Source organism: Copidosoma floridanum, unplaced genomic scaffold (genome assembly GCF_036245765.1).
Source record: "Copidosoma floridanum isolate Cflo_tuat_1 unplaced genomic scaffold, Cflo_Japanese_pri ptg000021l, whole genome shotgun sequence".
In the NCBI taxonomy this organism is placed as follows: domain Eukaryota; kingdom Metazoa; phylum Arthropoda; class Insecta; order Hymenoptera; family Encyrtidae; genus Copidosoma; species Copidosoma floridanum.
This window is the reverse complement of record NW_028321898.1, coordinates 6,039,073-6,057,047: the sequence shown is the minus strand read 5'-3', so window position 1 is coordinate 6,057,047 and position 17,975 is coordinate 6,039,073. Positions and strand designations below refer to the sequence as shown.

The 17,975-nt window shown below is 31.8% G+C and overlaps 1 protein-coding gene across 3 annotated transcripts in view; it reads left to right on the top strand.

The window, feature by feature from the left end:
• Sarm (sterile alpha and armadillo motif) overlaps positions 1 to 17,975 on the top strand; it is a 390,671-nt gene that overhangs the window by 189,300 nt on the left and 183,396 nt on the right. For all 3 annotated transcript variants that reach the window (XM_089594455.1, XM_089594454.1, XM_089594456.1), the window contains exon 3: positions 6,705 to 6,975. In XM_089594455.1, the coding sequence (XP_089450581.1) occupies positions 6,705 to 6,975 (271 nt within the window). The remainder of the gene's footprint in view (positions 1 to 6,704; positions 6,976 to 17,975) is intronic.

The window sequence follows — 17,975 nt, the reverse complement described above, 5'->3', positions numbered from 1 at the left end:
TGCGTTCAGATGAAAACTAATTGTAAGTTAAAAAGCATCCAAATATTATCTACTGACCTTTCCATTGTTGTACTTTCCCTAAAATAAATAAACTTTTCAAGATTTCGCGATACTTGTGTCCTAGTGTTTGTGTTATAAGTTTCATCTTTTCGTTAAAATTCACACGCACGTGAATCCATGGATGCCTTTACAAAAAAAGCAACATGGAATCGTTATTCTCAGCAGGTTTAAAGGCTACAGTATTTGGTGTTTTAGTAAGTGTTTGAAAAAAAAGAAAGTGAGCTTTTGTACAAGATTTTTTAAAGTGTATATTACAATAACTGTAAACAATAACCTCTATATAAATATATTTGACTATATATCTGTTTACAAACACAAATGTAACGTGTGCTTGAATAAATTTCACTTCATCTGGGCTCCAGGTAAGGTGAACATCTTTGTCCGGACTTGGACAAATTAAAAAAATAGTCTTCACCCGACCTAGTAAAAAAAGGTAAAGTTTTCGTCTGAACTACGGAAAAAAGCGTAGTCTCCGTCTGGGGTCCTAAAAAAATATAGTTTCCGCCGCGCGCCGTTCGTAGCGATACTGGGGTATCTTCGGCTGGATTTATTTATGGCACCACTTTCCACATACGAGGGGAATTCCTTATCCCAGACGATTTCCTTGCAGATCCTCAAATCTTCATCAAAGATTATCGCGAACATATGCGCGAGCTTACACCAGTACCAGTGGAGCATCGCCATAAACTGCGTTTCTTCTTCTTTAAGGACTTTAAATCTTGCTCGCACATCTTCCTCCGCGTAGAGCACATTGAAAAACTTCTCGAGCATTTGTATACTGGTCCACACAAGGTAATTATGTGCATTTCTGATCTCAACTTAAAAATTGACGTGAATGGAGCGTCACGCGTTGTCTTAACCAAGCTACTCAACCTGGCACACTTCGTGCCTGAAAATCTGGAAACCACGTTGATTGATTCACGTCGTTCTCGCAACCAGCTTCTACATTCAATACCTATTCTTAAGACTTATGAGTGCAAGAAAATTCTTAGCGTAAGATTTAGTCAAACTGATGATTCTAAGTCAATGTAATACTCGTGTAATGACTTTGTAAATCCTTGTATACTAAATTTATTCTATATGTACTTACAATGTAAGTTTCTATATATATATATATATATATATATATATATATATATTCATCTTACTTTTAATTAACAAATAAATTATTTAAAAAGATAAATTAAAAAAAACCACTCATTACGTGTTTGCGCGCCTCACAACCTCTATACTAGAATTAGAAATATCTAGCGTTTCGTAAGGGGTAGGAGTGTGTGAGGGGGGCTTCTACGTATATGTAAAATGCCAGCAGCTCCCCCTTTTTCACCGCTTGATTTGTCGCACGATGGCCCTGAGTGGTCAGATTATTCTAGTTGCTGGTAGAGAACGAAATTGCAAAGACTTGTTCTAATTTCTCATACGTACGTCACGTTTCAAGCCGTTACTACCTCTAGTACCTTCTTTCCTTTCCACAAGCCTCTGGTTTGCTTTAAAAAGTATTCCTGCGCATCCCTTCCAAACATGGTGCTGCATATATTGCAGATTACATTATGTTCTGAAATGTCGCTCCCTCTGAGCTTTAATTCGCTAGTCTCATAGCTAAACAAAATCTATGCATCGTTTGTGCTACAAAGATTGAGTGACAGTCTGGCAGTATAGTGTGGTGCTAATTTTTAGCCAATTTTATTTCAATAGGTATAATTATGTTCTTTTATTTTATTCACTAGCTTTGCTTACAATCGTATCATTGTAACATTGCGTACGTAGGTTATGATGGATGATCAGTGGATAAAATTGAGCGGAGCTCAATACAGTCAACTCACGAAAGGAAAAACTATATCGAAAAAAAAAATGATGGCATTTATCCCAAAGTTAGATTCTTTTTTCAAAAGAAAAAGGTTAATATATTAGCAGTGTTTCGAATTTTTGCTATTTGTAAAAAAGTGCTGGGACATAGGAAAATCTCATTTTCTTAAGTGACCTTACTAGCTAAGAAAATGAGCCTCAAGATGTTTATAAAACTTTACACACAGATAAATTATTATATTGCATGTGTAAGACTTTCAACTTAAATATTAAGTACGTATGTGTACGTGGTCTAAAGATATTTCGACTGTGAGTAGAAAGTATCAACATTATATCGGCATCATACATCTTGTTCGCACCGAGATCATGATCATATCAAGACGGTTAGGTATCAGGGAACTCCTCTAAGAGCAGATTTTCTTGATAATGATAAAAAAATATGTCAAGTTGGAAAACGCAAGCAGATAACAATATACTCTAAAGCGCAGAAGTAATATTTCTAAAAAAACTAAGCCAGGTGCTCTTGTGATCATATTCGCATTTATATTGAAAATGATTCTTACACTAAAGCACGCATTTCACATTGTTTACATGAGCTAGTGTCTTACCCTGCTTGAGTCTCTCTTGCGACTTTCCAATATTTTAAATAACCCCTTATTGTTATTATTTATTAGTTTCCCCTTAAAGAAAACTCTATTTGTAACTAAACAGAAGATTTATTATTTTTAAGTACGAAATAATTTTTATATTGAAGGCTACTGAAATAAATCGTTTTTTAAAATGTCTGTTAATGTATAGGCGTATCTGTGTAAACCCTTCGGCCATTTTTGATGATTCAGACTAAAAATTGTTCGCTAGTATTTAATGTATGAACTGTTTTAATTTATGTATTTATCTTGATGAAGATGTAGATTAAATTATTTGTTTTTACACTTATTTTTACACGTATACTCGAAAAAGATGGAGCTATTTCATTTTTAAAATTGTTCAAACTAAGATTCCTAGTACTGACCAGAATCATCTAACTCCATCTTCAAGCTTAGCTAACTCTACTTTATCATCGATTCATGATGTATTGCCCAGTGAAAGTATTTTAGACATTCAAAAACGGACAAGCACACGTTATGAGACGATAAGTTCTTCAATTCATGTTACAAACGAATCTGAAATCGCTACAAATGATAACCCAGCTCAGTGGATTATTAATTGAAAAACAATAAATTCTATATTAAAACAAGGATTCAAACAAAATATTGATGCTGATTCTTCGTTGTCCAAGCGATGAATATATAACTGATACAGATATATGTCGAAAAATCTTTTTCATCGATCTCTCGCCAAACGGTGAGAAACAACCACGGGCATGGTTGATATACTACGAGTGTCAGTGCAATATTTTGTGGTCCGTGAAAATTTTTTGGAAAAACAACCACTGACTACAGGTTTTAGTAATTGGAGTAATGTTCACCATAGAATAAAAGAACACGAAGAATCATCTACACATAAATCAAATCCAATTACTTGTACTCACAGATCTAAAATTGCTCAAAATATTGATGTCAACTTAGAAAAACAAGTAAATCATGAAGTTAAGTCCTAAAAAAACGTTCTAAATGTTTAGCTGTAGTAATTAAATCTTTCTTATCCCGTAGATAGGCATTTGGGGAAGTAATTAACATTTTGGTTCTCTTCACAATGAAAAATTTCTGATGCTGTTGGAGCTTAAACATAAAAGATTGCAGAGGACAATCATATGATGATGCCAGGAACATAAGTGGCCGTTACGCAAGATTTCAGGCACTCGAAAAACAAAGAAATTCCCTGGCTGAGTACGTTTCGTGTTCAGCGTGCTTACTCAATCTTGTGGGTAATTATGCTGCTGAATCCTGCCCAACGGTTGAAAATTTTTTTTCTAATGTACAACAAGTGCATAATTTTTTTGCTGATTCAACACGCATATAGGAAATTCTAGTCAGCATTAAAATCGAATTGTTCTATAATAAACCTTTCTCAAACAAGGTGGTCGGCTGGACACGATGCTTGCAAAAGTTTAAGCGAATTATTACTAAAAGTTATAGCTCTTTTAAAAAATTTTTCTGAAGATGAAAATGGAAAACCACTGGTACATTCAACAACAGTAGGAATGCATGACTTTTTTAATTCACTAGAAAGCTCTCTTATGTCAGTCTTTTGAAGTAACATATTTAATAAATTTAATTGCATAAATAAATCACTACAAAATCCGTGAGTTGATTTGGTAAAAGTTATTTAATTATTTGAATCTCATAAGTTTTGTTTCGGGAATGCGTAATCTTACAATATTTGATTGATGTGAAGTTAAAGTGATTAAAAAAAGTGAATCCATCTCCTACAAAGTTAATACCAGAAGAAAACGTGAGCGAAAACAGCAGCATGATAAAAAAAAATACTGAAGGTACGACATTTTTTGGAAAATGTAATATGAGAATCAATGTTTATTATGTTACTTTACACTCTTTAGTATCAAACCTGCAAAAAAGAAATGAAGTGTACGTTAAATTCAACAAAAATTTCAGTTCTTTGATGCGATTGCAGAGTTTATTCACAGTAGACATTGTGGAAAAAGCAAACTCAGTAAATGAAATACATCCTTATTATTTAGATTATAACTTAGTAATTGAATGTCAATACTTAAGACCTCACTTGAAAACTACCAATATTAAACAATTGAATTGGATTTGTGTGGATTCGTGTGTGAAAATGATATTACAAGTATTTATTTAAATGTCTATATTGTGCTATGTATATTTTCATGTGTATTGATACTGAACATTTAAATAGATAGATCTTTTTTAGCTTTTAAACGCGTAAAAAAACTTTTACGATCATCACTAGGAGATGAAGGGTTAAATTCATTAGCACTTTTACGTATTGAAGGAAAGATAAGTGAAGAAATTGAGTTACTAATCGATAACTTTTCTCAAAAAAGTCAGAAAAATACTAGTACGAATGTATTTTTAAAAATTAAACGGGTAACTATGTTGTAGTAGTTTGTAAGAAATATAAATTAATTATTTGTCACGGGCTAAACGAAGTTAGAAATGAAAAAGTATTACCTAAATTTAAGTGTATACTAAATTTTGTGTTAAAATTTAAGTAATATAATAACGATTGATCTTAATAAACAGCTCATTGAAGTCTAAGAACAACTGGCATTGTTTGTAATTTACTGTTTTAATGCTTTCAGTTCTTATCAAATTACATGGTAGTTAGAAAATCAGCTCCGGATTCGACTCTTTACAATTAGCGATAATTATTTCGAACTTACGAACTAATTAAAAAATTTTATAAGAGGGCCGGAAAACAATTAACAATATGCATCGCTTTTATATATAATTGATGCTTTATTTCAAATAGTTATAATAGTCTCGCGTAATTTGCTAGATACCCCACAACCTACAATAAGTTGCGATGGAGATAAGGTTTATCCTTATTTAAATTATTCGGACAGCTTCATATGTACGTATATTAAATTTTTTTCTGATTGGTCTTTTGCTTACTATTTCCAAAGTACGTTAATAAGACATTTTTCTATCATACGTAACATTATCGTAAATACTAGAGATATTAAGTTTATTTACATGCTTTTTTATAAAATTCAAACGGGGTTGTCGCGTGAAGTGCGGAGAGTATGTATACATCATTAAAAAAGTAGAAGATACGCTGGTACATCAAATGCTTGTTACAATTTGTTTGAGCGATAAGCTTAGTATTTTCTCCTATCAACTTTAAAAATGACATATATACTATTAAGTATATACTATTTTACTTTAATTAAAGTTTGAGGTTTTTTTTTCAACAATGAGCTTATAACCTAGTGAATAAACAGCATGTTCAAGCATTGGTATCGATATACATTTTTGACTCAGTACTTGAACTTTGACTTATAACCAAATAATGCATCTCTAATTAGACCAAATTCCAATAATATTTTATATTATTTTTATTACATACTTAAACTATATTAACCTGACTCTTCAAAGTATTATTATGAATTCGTTAACGATATTTTTATTTTTAATCGAATTTACGTGTACTTCAAGTTAAAATAAATTTTCATGAAGTGCATGGTTATGAAATGTAACAAATTCTATTTTTCTTATGAAAATCAGACTAAATTTCATAAATGATAGTACATTCAAGCTTATTGCTTCAATAATCATTGAATGAAGCAATGATTATTTATTGCTTCAATGATTATTGAAGCAATTGATCAATAAATGATAGTACATCCAAGCTTAATGCTTCAATAATCATTGCATTTGAGTCTAAATAATGTAATTATTTTGCTTATAAGAGTTAGCAATGCAGACGAATTTAAGGCCAAGTCTTACTTCGTTAATAGTTGTTATTAGTGCACTTAATAGCAATGATAAAACTTTTCTCATGCATGTTTTAGTCAGATCTCCACTGACCATTAATGCAACTATAAACATAATCTGGTTCTTCTTGTATTATAATTTATCATAATCAAAAGTAATTATAACTTTACACACATAGTTTTCGTCTATTCACAAATATGAATGCGTTTATGAGAGAATTACAGATATAAATAAGTGGTAAATCTATAGTAGAAGGTATTCTAGTTTATTATTTCTTACCGTAATCTACTAAATACTTGAGAACTTAATACCTTAATACGAATACTATTTTTTTATGCTTCTTTTTAATACGGCTCATGATACGTAAGTTGTAAACCATAGTTAGATATTTTGTATTAAATGGTTTTTGATAACTAGTTTTTTATTTGTTTAGATGTACATAAATTTTTAAAATAATGTGACGGAGTTTTTTTTCAGAAGTGGGTATGTTTCACAAGAGTCTACCGATGTGGAACCACTCATTACCTTTCCAGATCCAGATACACCATCACCACCTCCTACAAATAGTACAACGATTCTACCAGGAGTAACAACATCTCAAATAAGTCCTTTGAGTGCAATTGATACGTTTGAAAGTTTGGATCCTGCGTTAAACATAGTAGATTTTCACAACACATCAAGTCATCCTCTTAACGTTGAAAACATTAAGTTTCAACAAAAAAAGATTACAAGTGGCTCAAAAACCAAGGTATCATAATTGTAGTAATATGTTATTGACTGATCTCAAAAAACTGTTTTTTTACTTGATATAAGTGTTGTTCATGCCAATCGTTAGCTTTTAATATCCTATCTTTATTTTGAGTTTGTTTTTCTATAACTTTTGTTGTGGTATAAAAATAATCTCTGTGCGTCTCCTAGTGCTGGACTTAATTTTCTTAAATATTTTCTCTGTTTCTTCCCTAATTTTCTCTTCACATACCCTTGTGATAAATTTTTTTTATCCCACCATACATCTGTACAATTTAAAGTTTTTTTTTTTTATTCTAAAAATTTCTAATACCTGTTTAAAAGATCTTATTAGTAATATACAATGAATAAATATAGTTGTAACGGCGCCGCCGATATGGGTTCACGGGAGTTTTGGTAAAAAGAAGAGGTCATGATGGGGCAGAAATAGAACAGAGAGCTAGGAGACCAGCTTGGCATTCAAGCGAGCCGGGCGTGCGAGGAGAGTTAGGAATCGGTGAAAAGCGCGAAAAGATTAGGGGTCTGGATGGATGTGTTACCAGAAGCCCGAACAGCAAGAATAAGCGTTGCTAATATTGCGTATTAAGTATCCGTGTCAGCGCTACCAACCCAATCCGAAAAAATACTTGGCTGGTTGGGATGCCCAGCAGTTCTCACATTTCCAGGTTGTGCTTTTCGACCTTGACTTCGCACTCTGTAGCCGTTGGGAAATAAAGTAAGTCCGCTCCTCATTGATTGTGCGAAGTTTTTGTATTAGCTCGTGAGGTCTCCCCTCTGCTTAGGACGTGGAAGTTGTATGCCGATTATAGTTATAAATATATGGGAGACAGCTGTCTCACCACCGAGGTTTATTATAACACACTTGATTGTTGATTACACACACACACACATAGAGAGAGAGAGAGTTAGTTATTGTTCAATCAATACTTTTGATTGAATATACCGTTCTTTTATTATTCATGGTATTGAGAATCTGCTATTATTAATGGACGTGCATGTATGTGTGTCGAATAAGATAGTCCCATGGTCCCGGTCCTATACCTGTCATTTAATATCTAGCTACTTCACGTATCAGGGACATACGGGACATACTTGAGTTATAAGCCAGCGGAGCACCCAGCACCCGTGCTTGACTACAGTGATATAAGGTATAGTTTGCAGGTCGTTTGATCTGTATAGTATACAAGGAGCGCTGTTGAGGATTCCTGGGCTTGATAAGCCCGGTCGGAGTTACACAAAGCAGGACACAAGGACACGTCCTGTTCTCTGCGTCAGCTTGCTCCGTGTACCCCATAACATAGTATGTAGTATTGTTAGAGGATCGAATAATATGCCCTCCTCAGTGCCCTCATAATTTCTAAATTCCGTCTCCAGCGTTGGCCACGATGGTCGAAAGTTTGTTGCCAACCGCAACCCTTAGAGCACTTATCTATCAGCACCGTTGCCGGCCAAGCTGTGCACTATCGCTAATATAAACATAGGATGTATAATGCGAGTAATTAAACTTATCGACTTTCCCATCCAGTTCGAGATTGCCAAAGCAACTCGATTTTTTCAGTTAAAATTACAGATTTGTAGAAAAATTGTCATACGTAGCAATTGAAAAAAAGTACCACCTCAACCAGGATTTGAACCTGGAACTCTTTTCTTGTCGGAAAAGTGCGTTATCAATTTTGCCATCGAGGTCTCGGCGACTCCTCTCCTCAATTGTTACATTTTATAGTTTTTTCGCGATTTTTCTTTCAACGCCTGCTCATACATTACATAAGAATATTAGAAATTAATCTAATTTTATCGATGGGTAAGTATTAATGCTAGTAATTGAACTTATTGAATTTCCTTTAAATGTTAAAATGTAGTTTTAACTGAAAAAATCGAGTTGCCTTGGCAATCTCGAACTGGATGAGAAAATCGATAAGTTCAATTACTCGCATTAATACTTATCCATCAATAAAATTAGATTAATTTTTAATATTCTTATGTACCACATAGGATGTATATATAGAAACTCCTATCACCCGATGACCGGGGGCCTGGGGCTTTTACTGGCCACTTTAATAAATAATAAAATCCTTAATAAGACAAGCGCCTATCATCCAATGACTCGGGGCACTTACTGGCCACTCTATTGATCAATAGGTCGGTAATTAATAATACAAGCGTTTATTACTGGATGATCCAGTGCGCTTACTGGCCACTTTATTAATGATTAAATGTTAATTAATAACACAAGTTTTTATCAGTCGATTAACCTGGGATGTTTTGAACCACTGTAATAAATAATAAAATCCTCAATAATAATCCAAGTGCCAATCACCCGATGATCTGGGGTGTTTACTGGCTGCATTATTAAATAATAGATTATGACCTAATATTACGAGCGCCTATTAATGAAAGTCCTTGTCAAATTTCACAATTAATTGAAATATTAAATTGCGGACATCGCAAACCTATAAAATAGTACACTTTGGACGCTACATTGTCGTGTAACCGTATAAAGAAAAAGCGTTTTAATGTAGATAATTATCCTTATGTTATTAAGGCCTATTAATAAATGAATCATACATTTCAGAATCTTTTTAAGACTTCTTTATCGTTGATACACGTTGCATCATGACTCGTTACGTTTCTAATAAGTAATGTTATAAATAAATAATTAACTATCGCCCTCACTAATGTATCTCTATATACCGAAGCAATAAGAGCTTTCGTGTTCATTTATAGTTTTTTATTTACCGAAGTGAAACTTTTTATGGCACGTTGTGAATTTTTTCGAGCGATACGAAATTTCTGAGGCCCCTACCACTCCAGCCGCTCTCTTTCTCTCTCTCCGCGTCCCCCTTGCCACCACATGCTATACTAGCAGTGCATCCCTACCACTCCAGCCGCTCTCTCTCTCTCTCTCTGCCTCGTCCCCCTTGCCATCAGAGCAGTGCATATACTCGTAGAGTGGGACGTGGGACGGCCTTTCTCTCTGCCTCGCTCCCCTTGCATGCTCAAATTTTTACGTATATATATATATATATATGTGTGTGTGTGTGTGTGTGTGTGTGTGTGTGTGTGGATGTGTGTGTGTGTGTGTAATGAGGTATTATTTTTTATTATATAACCTCAAATTCGTATTTTGGTTGTACTTTTCTGACATATGAGTTATAAATTGCGAAAAAATTATAGTATACCTTGAAAATTAATAGAGATGTCCAAAAATTAATTTAAAGTGTTTTTACAACAATATAACCTCATAAAATAAGAAAAATCGTCATATCTCGACGGAGAAGCAAAATAGGCCAAAAATACCGATTTTTTACGGGTATCCTAAAGATGAAATAAAATATCGAGACGCAAAAATAGAGGTGTCATTTCTTGTGATTACATAACCTCAAATTCGTATTTTCGCTCTATCTTTATGAAATTGGAGTTATAAATTGCGAATAAATTACAGTATACTTTAAACATTAATAATACAGATGTGCACGAAGAAATTTAAAGTGTTTTCCTGACAACATAACCTCATAAAATAAGAAAAATCGTCATATCTTGACGGAGAAGCAGAATAGGCCAAAAATACCGATTTCTTACGGTCACCTAGAGGGGAAATAAAATATTGAGACGCACACATTGAGGTGTCATTTGTTATGATTACATAACCTCAAATTTGTATTTGCGGTCTATCTTTATGAAATTGTAGGTCCATCTTAACTCGTAGCAATAACATATATGATTGCTTCTCACATAATTTTCTGTATAAAATGAGTTCAATATTTGATACTTGAAGTTTCACTTCTATCGTGGGTCCCACTTCACTTAATTAATTTTAGCAGTATAGATTTATGGGTATGGTCTCGGGAAATAAAAAGTTTGGCACTGTCACTTTTAATACGAATACGTTTATTTCACGCTATCTTGAGTATATACTATCTTTAGTCTTTACAATCTTAAATTCAATCGTAAGCTGAACTAAAAAAGCAAGATCAAATCAGAGGTTACATTAAGCAGAAAGTGCGTGTAAACAGACTGACTGACCGAACGAGGATGGATAAAAAGACAATCAAACAATACAACAGTAGCGTCGCAGCTCAACTGCTTGCTTTTGCGCATGTACAGTAAATTTAGTTACGAGTGCCAAATATAAATCTCACAATTAAATACCCTTCTAGAATTGGTTTTTTTTTTCAATTTTAAATACAGATGCAGGGCACCAGATAATAGGCTTTTGTGTTATTAATTAACATTTTTTAACTAATAGTCTAGCCAGTAAGCGCCCCGAGTCATCAGGTGATAGGCGCTTGTGTTTTTTATTAACAAGCTATTAAATAATAGAGTTGCCAGTAAGCACCTAGGTTATTGGGTGATAGGCGCTTGCGTTATTATTAAGAATTTCATTACTAACTGGAGTGGCTAGCAAGCACTTCGGGTCATCGGGTGATTGATGCTTGTGTTTTTAATGAACAACCTATGAAACAATAGAGTGGCCAGTAAGCGCTCCAGGTCACTGGGTGATAAGCACTTGTTTTATTAATTAACAATCTATTATTCAGTAGAGTGTCCAGTAAGTGCCCCGGATCATTGAGGCACTTGTGTTATCATTAAGGATTTTATTATCTATTTGAGAGGCTGCTCAGCGCCCCGGATCATTGGGTGATAGGTGCTGGTGTTATTATTAAGGAGTTTATTATTGATTAGAGTGGCCAGTAAATGCTCCAGGTCATTAAGTGATAGGCGGTTCTGTTAATAATTAACAACCTATTGATCAATTCAGTGTCCAGTAAGTGCCCTGGGTCACTGGGTGACAAGCACTTGAGTTATTAAATAACATTTTAATAATTAATACAGTGGCCAGTAAGCATCCCGAGTCATTGGGTGATAGGCGCTTGTGTTATTATTTAAGATTGTATTATTTATTAGAGTGGCCAGTAAGCGCCCTGGGTCATTGAATGATAGGTTCTTGTGTTATTATTTAAGATTGTATTATCTATTACAGTGGCCAGTAAGCATCTTGGGTCATCGGGTAATAAACGCTTGTATACATAAATCATATGTACAGTTTGGCTGGTGGTAGGGCTGATAAAGAAGCGCTCTGAAGGTTGCAGGCGGCATCAAACCTTTGCCCGTTTCAGCCCCTTCTCAGTCCCTTCAGTATGAGGTAAAATTTGTTTACTTTGTCTGTACTTCTATTGAATACAAATTTTTTAATACCTTTTTCGGCTTGCATCATTTCTATAATATCCCTTCCCCCCCTTCTAAATCATGTCAGTTTGACTATTATTTTATTTTATTGAAATTTTTTATCATCTATCTTTAGTCCCACCTCATGCCGTATACTCGCCTTTGATCCTTTTCAATAAGTACTATCCTTGCGATAAAGTAAAACCATTACAGATTGCTTGTCATTTAATTGGATCAATTCGTGATTTCTTATTCTTAACTCTACAAATCGTTTATAAGTCCTTCCGCAGTAAACATAACACATAATTTTTTTTTGTTTTTTTCGCTTTATTTAGCAGGTTGAACTTTTTGCTCTGTACTCATGTTATTTCCAGTTATAAACAAGAGTCAAGTCGATGTAAATACAAAATGTTTGAAAATAGTTTTTATGATTAAGAAGTTTATTATTTATGATTAAATGAGTATTTGTGTAATACATAAAACGATGCATTACGAAAAAAAAAAAAAAAAAAAAGAAAAGAAAAAAATAAGAAAACAATATATTTAAAAAATGTGTTTTCGTTCCAAATTATTTACAAGTTGCACACATTAACATCAACATCTTGTTTTCCATGAGTAGAATAAACACTGTATACTTGAAAAGAACAACTTAATTGTAATTATAAAAAGTAAGAATTAAATAAAACTGTAATTTATCAAAATTATAATAAAACAAAGATTTTTTTTCAAACACATTTATTTATTGTTTTTAAACAAAATCTTCAATATTTTCTAGTTTAAAAAAAAGGTTTGGAGTGATATTTGTATTCAGCAAATTGTTTTCAATTCTTAAATTATTTTAATTAACTAAACAGGAAAAAGTATTTTGACTTTTAAATGACCATTATTTAAATTGTTTGAATTATCTTTTTTCTTAAGACTTTGTACCTTTTAATTTGAACAGTTTCATGGAAGTTAAAAGGATAGTACTTCATATTCATTATTCTTACGTAGTTGATTAAGACCCATGCCACTAGCCATCTTTCAAAAATCAGATATGATAATTATATAAAGTCTTATGTAAAAAAAAACACCTTCAAATTAAGTTCAGTAAGAATGATAAATAGACTTCGTAAAAAAATGATAAATGACCCGCAGTAGTGCATCATTGGTGTGAAAATCTACTTACTATTAAAATTGTTACAAATAACTTATTAAAATAAATGTGTTGCATTTTTACACAACAAACAATATTTAATTGAGATTTTCTTTTTATAGAGTAATGTATTATAAAACAACGTGACCAATACTTTTTTTCATTGAACGGAAATTTATATCATTTGTCAAAGCTTCGTGATGTAACAAAAATTTAACAACTTAAAAAGTGAAGACACTTTCTTATAGCAAGGTATTGGCCCGTGGAGCTGCACCTCTCTACGCCCTCTGTTTGCTAACCCCTCTCACTTGACATTTAGAGTGATAGAATAAAATCCCAGTAAATGTGGATCTCTTTTTTTTTCCTTTGCTTCTGTTTATTAAATAAAGTTTACTTGCAAATTAGTTTAACGATGATTTTGAAGTAGTTTTTTCAAATTTTATTTTATTCTATATTTTTATTTTTTTTTTTACAATATACTTTTATAATTTACCAAATCAGCTGTAATAGAAGTCTCAAAATTTTTGGACTTTATGTGCACTTTAAAAAGAAATTTAATACGAAAAAAAAAAAAAAAAAACAATAAAATGAAGTTAACAATAATAAAATAAATAATCATAAATTAATGTTTTACAATCAGTATCAAGTAAATAAAACATAAACCTTAAATTTATTTAAAGATTTAAAAATATGTGACGAAATGAAATTGCAAAATTTTTCAAGCTACTGCAATCGCCATGGATTTAGTTTAATACAATTCTATAATCGATGGCATGTTTTAAGAAGCCAATACTGCTATGCTTCCTTATCAATTAGAGTACTGTTTTTTATATCAGAAAATAAACAAAGTGGTAAAATTTAGAATAAGTATAAAAATTATTTTACTGAAAATTTTCTTCATTACAAAGAGAACCTTACTCTCTTTCACAACAATAAAATTTTTGAACTGAAAGATAAATCACGTACATTATTTAGTTTACCTGCACTAATTAAAGTTGACTTACAAGGCAATATAAACACCAAGAAAATTTTATTCTGTAAACATATGTTTGATTCGATATTATCAAGTAAACAATGAACAAAATTTTTTTTGTAAATCATATGTTACAACGTTAGTAAAACTAATTCAAAAGATTATTCTAGAAAAAAATCCTTTTGTATAATAGATTCATATATTACTTTATACCACAACGAAAGAAAACATTTTATCAACAGCCTGGACTGGCAATATGTCAGTTCTACTCTCGTAAGCACACTAATAATAATACCACATTTTACTTCATTAAAGATTAAAATAAAATCAAAATTGCATTTTTTTAACTCAAATACAGAAAAAAATCATGCTAAGTTAGTTTGATAATTGGGGATGAGACACCTAGGATTCTGTTAAAGAAATCGTAGACCGGTATTTGCGCGATCTATGAAGTATATTCATACATTTTAAAAACAAATGAATTGTTTAAGGAGGAGATTTTGTCACTGTTATAAAAAACATTAATAAAAGGATGGCTATAACCAGAAAGTCATAACTTTCTGGGAATCGTTTTACCTATTGGATTTAAAAATATTCGATTAATGAACATTTTTCTCAATTATTTTTAAAACTTGGGGGGGGGGAATCATTAATTATCCTTAAATAATAAAAAGTATTGATTAATTTTGGAAAATCTTGAAAAAAAATTACAAACCTTTATTAAATACTGTAATAAAGATCCCTCCAAATAAGTATACCTTTTTTAAAATCATAATAAAGTTTAAAGTCAAAACGAAAGAAAAACAAAAATTTACAATATCATAGATAATGCTATATGGAAGGATGTTCATAAATTAAAAGTCAGCATTTACATAAATTTTTCGATAAAAATACTTAACTATGTTTGCGAAGTTTGGCCACCCCATAAGCTACATTTGAAAATTGAAGCGGCAGTTACATTTATAAGAAATTCAAGAACAGCTGACTGCTCGTGCAATGTCAGACTACTGAAAATTGATAAAATATTAACTATAATGTTAAAGCTGAAATTATAGTGAAAGAAATTTAAAAACGAATTTTTTTTATACTTGAATTCACTTTAAATATTAGTAATACCTCGTTTATATAAAAAAAATTTCCTTTCATTTTAGCATTGGCTAAAATAATCAACGAATCCCAAGAGAAAATTTTTAATAATTTAGGCTTATACTAACGTAGTCTTTTACTTCCTCATGAACAGTTATAGGTTCCTTACTTAGATGCAAAACTAAAGAGGGCACATTGAGACAAATTGAATGTTATAAAAATGTGGCAGTAGGAAATGTTACTTGGGAAGAAATAAAAGAAAAAATATTCGTTTAATCGCTGAATCCATTATTTATAATGTGACGGATTTGTTAAAAGAAGTTTAATTTCAAAATTTCGATGCTGTACAGTGATTCAAAATGTTTTATTAAGAAAATCATCTTATAAGTTTTAAAAACATTTGTTGATATATATGATTATTAGGTACACGTATAAAAAAAGTAATAATTAAAAACTTGCAAAATCTTAGATTGTGTATTAAAAGTCTTATGTAAACCAATTTTTAGAAATATTACGTGATTACCGTTACACATGTAATAAATGTTTTTTAGAACGTATTCAAAAAAAAGATGAGGTTTGACACTCAATGGTATTTTAAGAATATACAGAATACTGAGAAAGAAGCAATCTTGATAAAAAAATTTATTGTATTAAGTAAACAGATTGCTGTTTTAGATAACAATTTTTTTTTCCTTGACATTGGAAGTAAAATATATTTTTCTCTTTGTTGTTTCTTAGTGTGATTGTAAATGACTCATGGTACTTATTTTTTTCTGAGTTTTGATAAATATGTATGTAATACATATTACTTACAACGATTGAATAAAATGATTATATCATGTCATACAAATACTTCAAAAAAATATCGATGATTTGTAGATCTTACAGTATATCTCTTGTTGTTTCCATTGAGATATCTAGACTGAACCACTAACACTGGAAGAAATCGTGAGTACAAAAGACATATTTTGATTTATAGTCATTGTTAGTATTATAGTTATTGTTGAATACAAAAAAAAAAAGGTTTATTATTATAGATTTATACAGATTCGTAAAGCATGTAAAAATTTACAAACCTCCAATGTTGCATACATTATTATTCCAAATAATATGCTAACAGAATCTTATTTTACGTTAGAGTAGTAGAGGGTTGGCATGTGGAGCGCCTGAGGGCTGAGCCCCACTAGTTCTCATATATTTTTATTGGTGAGGCTTATATTTATAGTAAAGTTACAACAATGACTCGATATCTCGTGTATGTAAATTCAATTTACATCGAAAAACCTGTACTCAAAAAATGTTCCTGAATTATAAGTAAAAATTTTTCTTATCAATTCAATAAATTTTATTTATGATTTTATTTAAATAGCCATGCTCCAAGATTCCAAGTTTTTTCATTTAAATTTCCTTAATTATGGCAAAGGAGCAAGAAGACAGTAGTTTTATTATCAAATTTTATTTTTATTTTAACTAGTTAAAAATATCATTGATGTTGTTACGTCTGAACTTCTATTAGTTTATGGCAAAACTCGTAGATTCGTTCTACAAACAAATAAATTTAATTTTTGTTCGTCAGAAACCAACCATCAGTCCAAAGGCCTCATTTGCTTTTACTTACAGTAAACTTTTCTCATAAATCGTTGACTCGGCATTGTGGTGTTGAGTTTCATCGAGCGATATGTATGAAGTGGTGTTATGTTGAGCTGGCGTTGACTTATTGTTAGAGTTTATGTCTTCTGCCATATGGTAGTAGCGTATCTTATTCGTCTTCTTATCTCATGTCCTTGTAAAGGTCTTTGTCATACAGTGTCTATTTTATTATTCCTCGATGTTTAATTGATTCATTAAGGTAAAAATTATATGTCAATTAGTTAGAATTATTAGATCTTGAAATATTTCATATAATTTAGTAATGAGAATGTTATTAAATTAAGAAAATTAATTTAATCAACAACCAAATTATGTTATATCTCATGATTGAATAAATTTAGGAAAGCCAGATATAGTTAATTTTACAAATAGTATTAATAACGAAGTTTCCGATTTGCATCTACAATAATATACAACTTACAGTTTCCTTAACTTAGCTTACTTCTATGATCGTTGGTTAGCCGCTGCTTGTGCGCACGCAGTCACAAGATCTTACAAGGTTGACCGCAACAATGTTCCTAATCCTACACGAGAGACATCGTGGCGATGACAATACTTAGGCTTCTGTTTTTAACATTGGAACCCAAGTCAACGGTCTTTTTTTTCTTATTCCTCGTTGATTCACTTTTTAGGCCAGTTTACAGTGGCCTGGTTTGCTTGAGCTTTACTCACACAGCTTAGTCACCGAACTAAGTCCTACATTTTCTTGAAATGCACGCTTTTAACACGTAGCTTAATCACCGAACTAGGTCTTACATTTGCTTAAAAGACGCAACAGAACTCACTCTCCAACCGTTTTAGTTACTTTAAAGTACTTGATGAAAGAGAAAAGGCGAATATTGTTGTGTGCGAGGAGTTTTTATACTCTTGCGTTTAAGGAGGATGCGTTAAGTTAGGGATCTGAACGACCAATCAGAGCTTAACCTAATTACCCTCGACTGACACGAGCACAGTCGTGGTGCAATAATTTTACATTAATTGATGGTTAAAA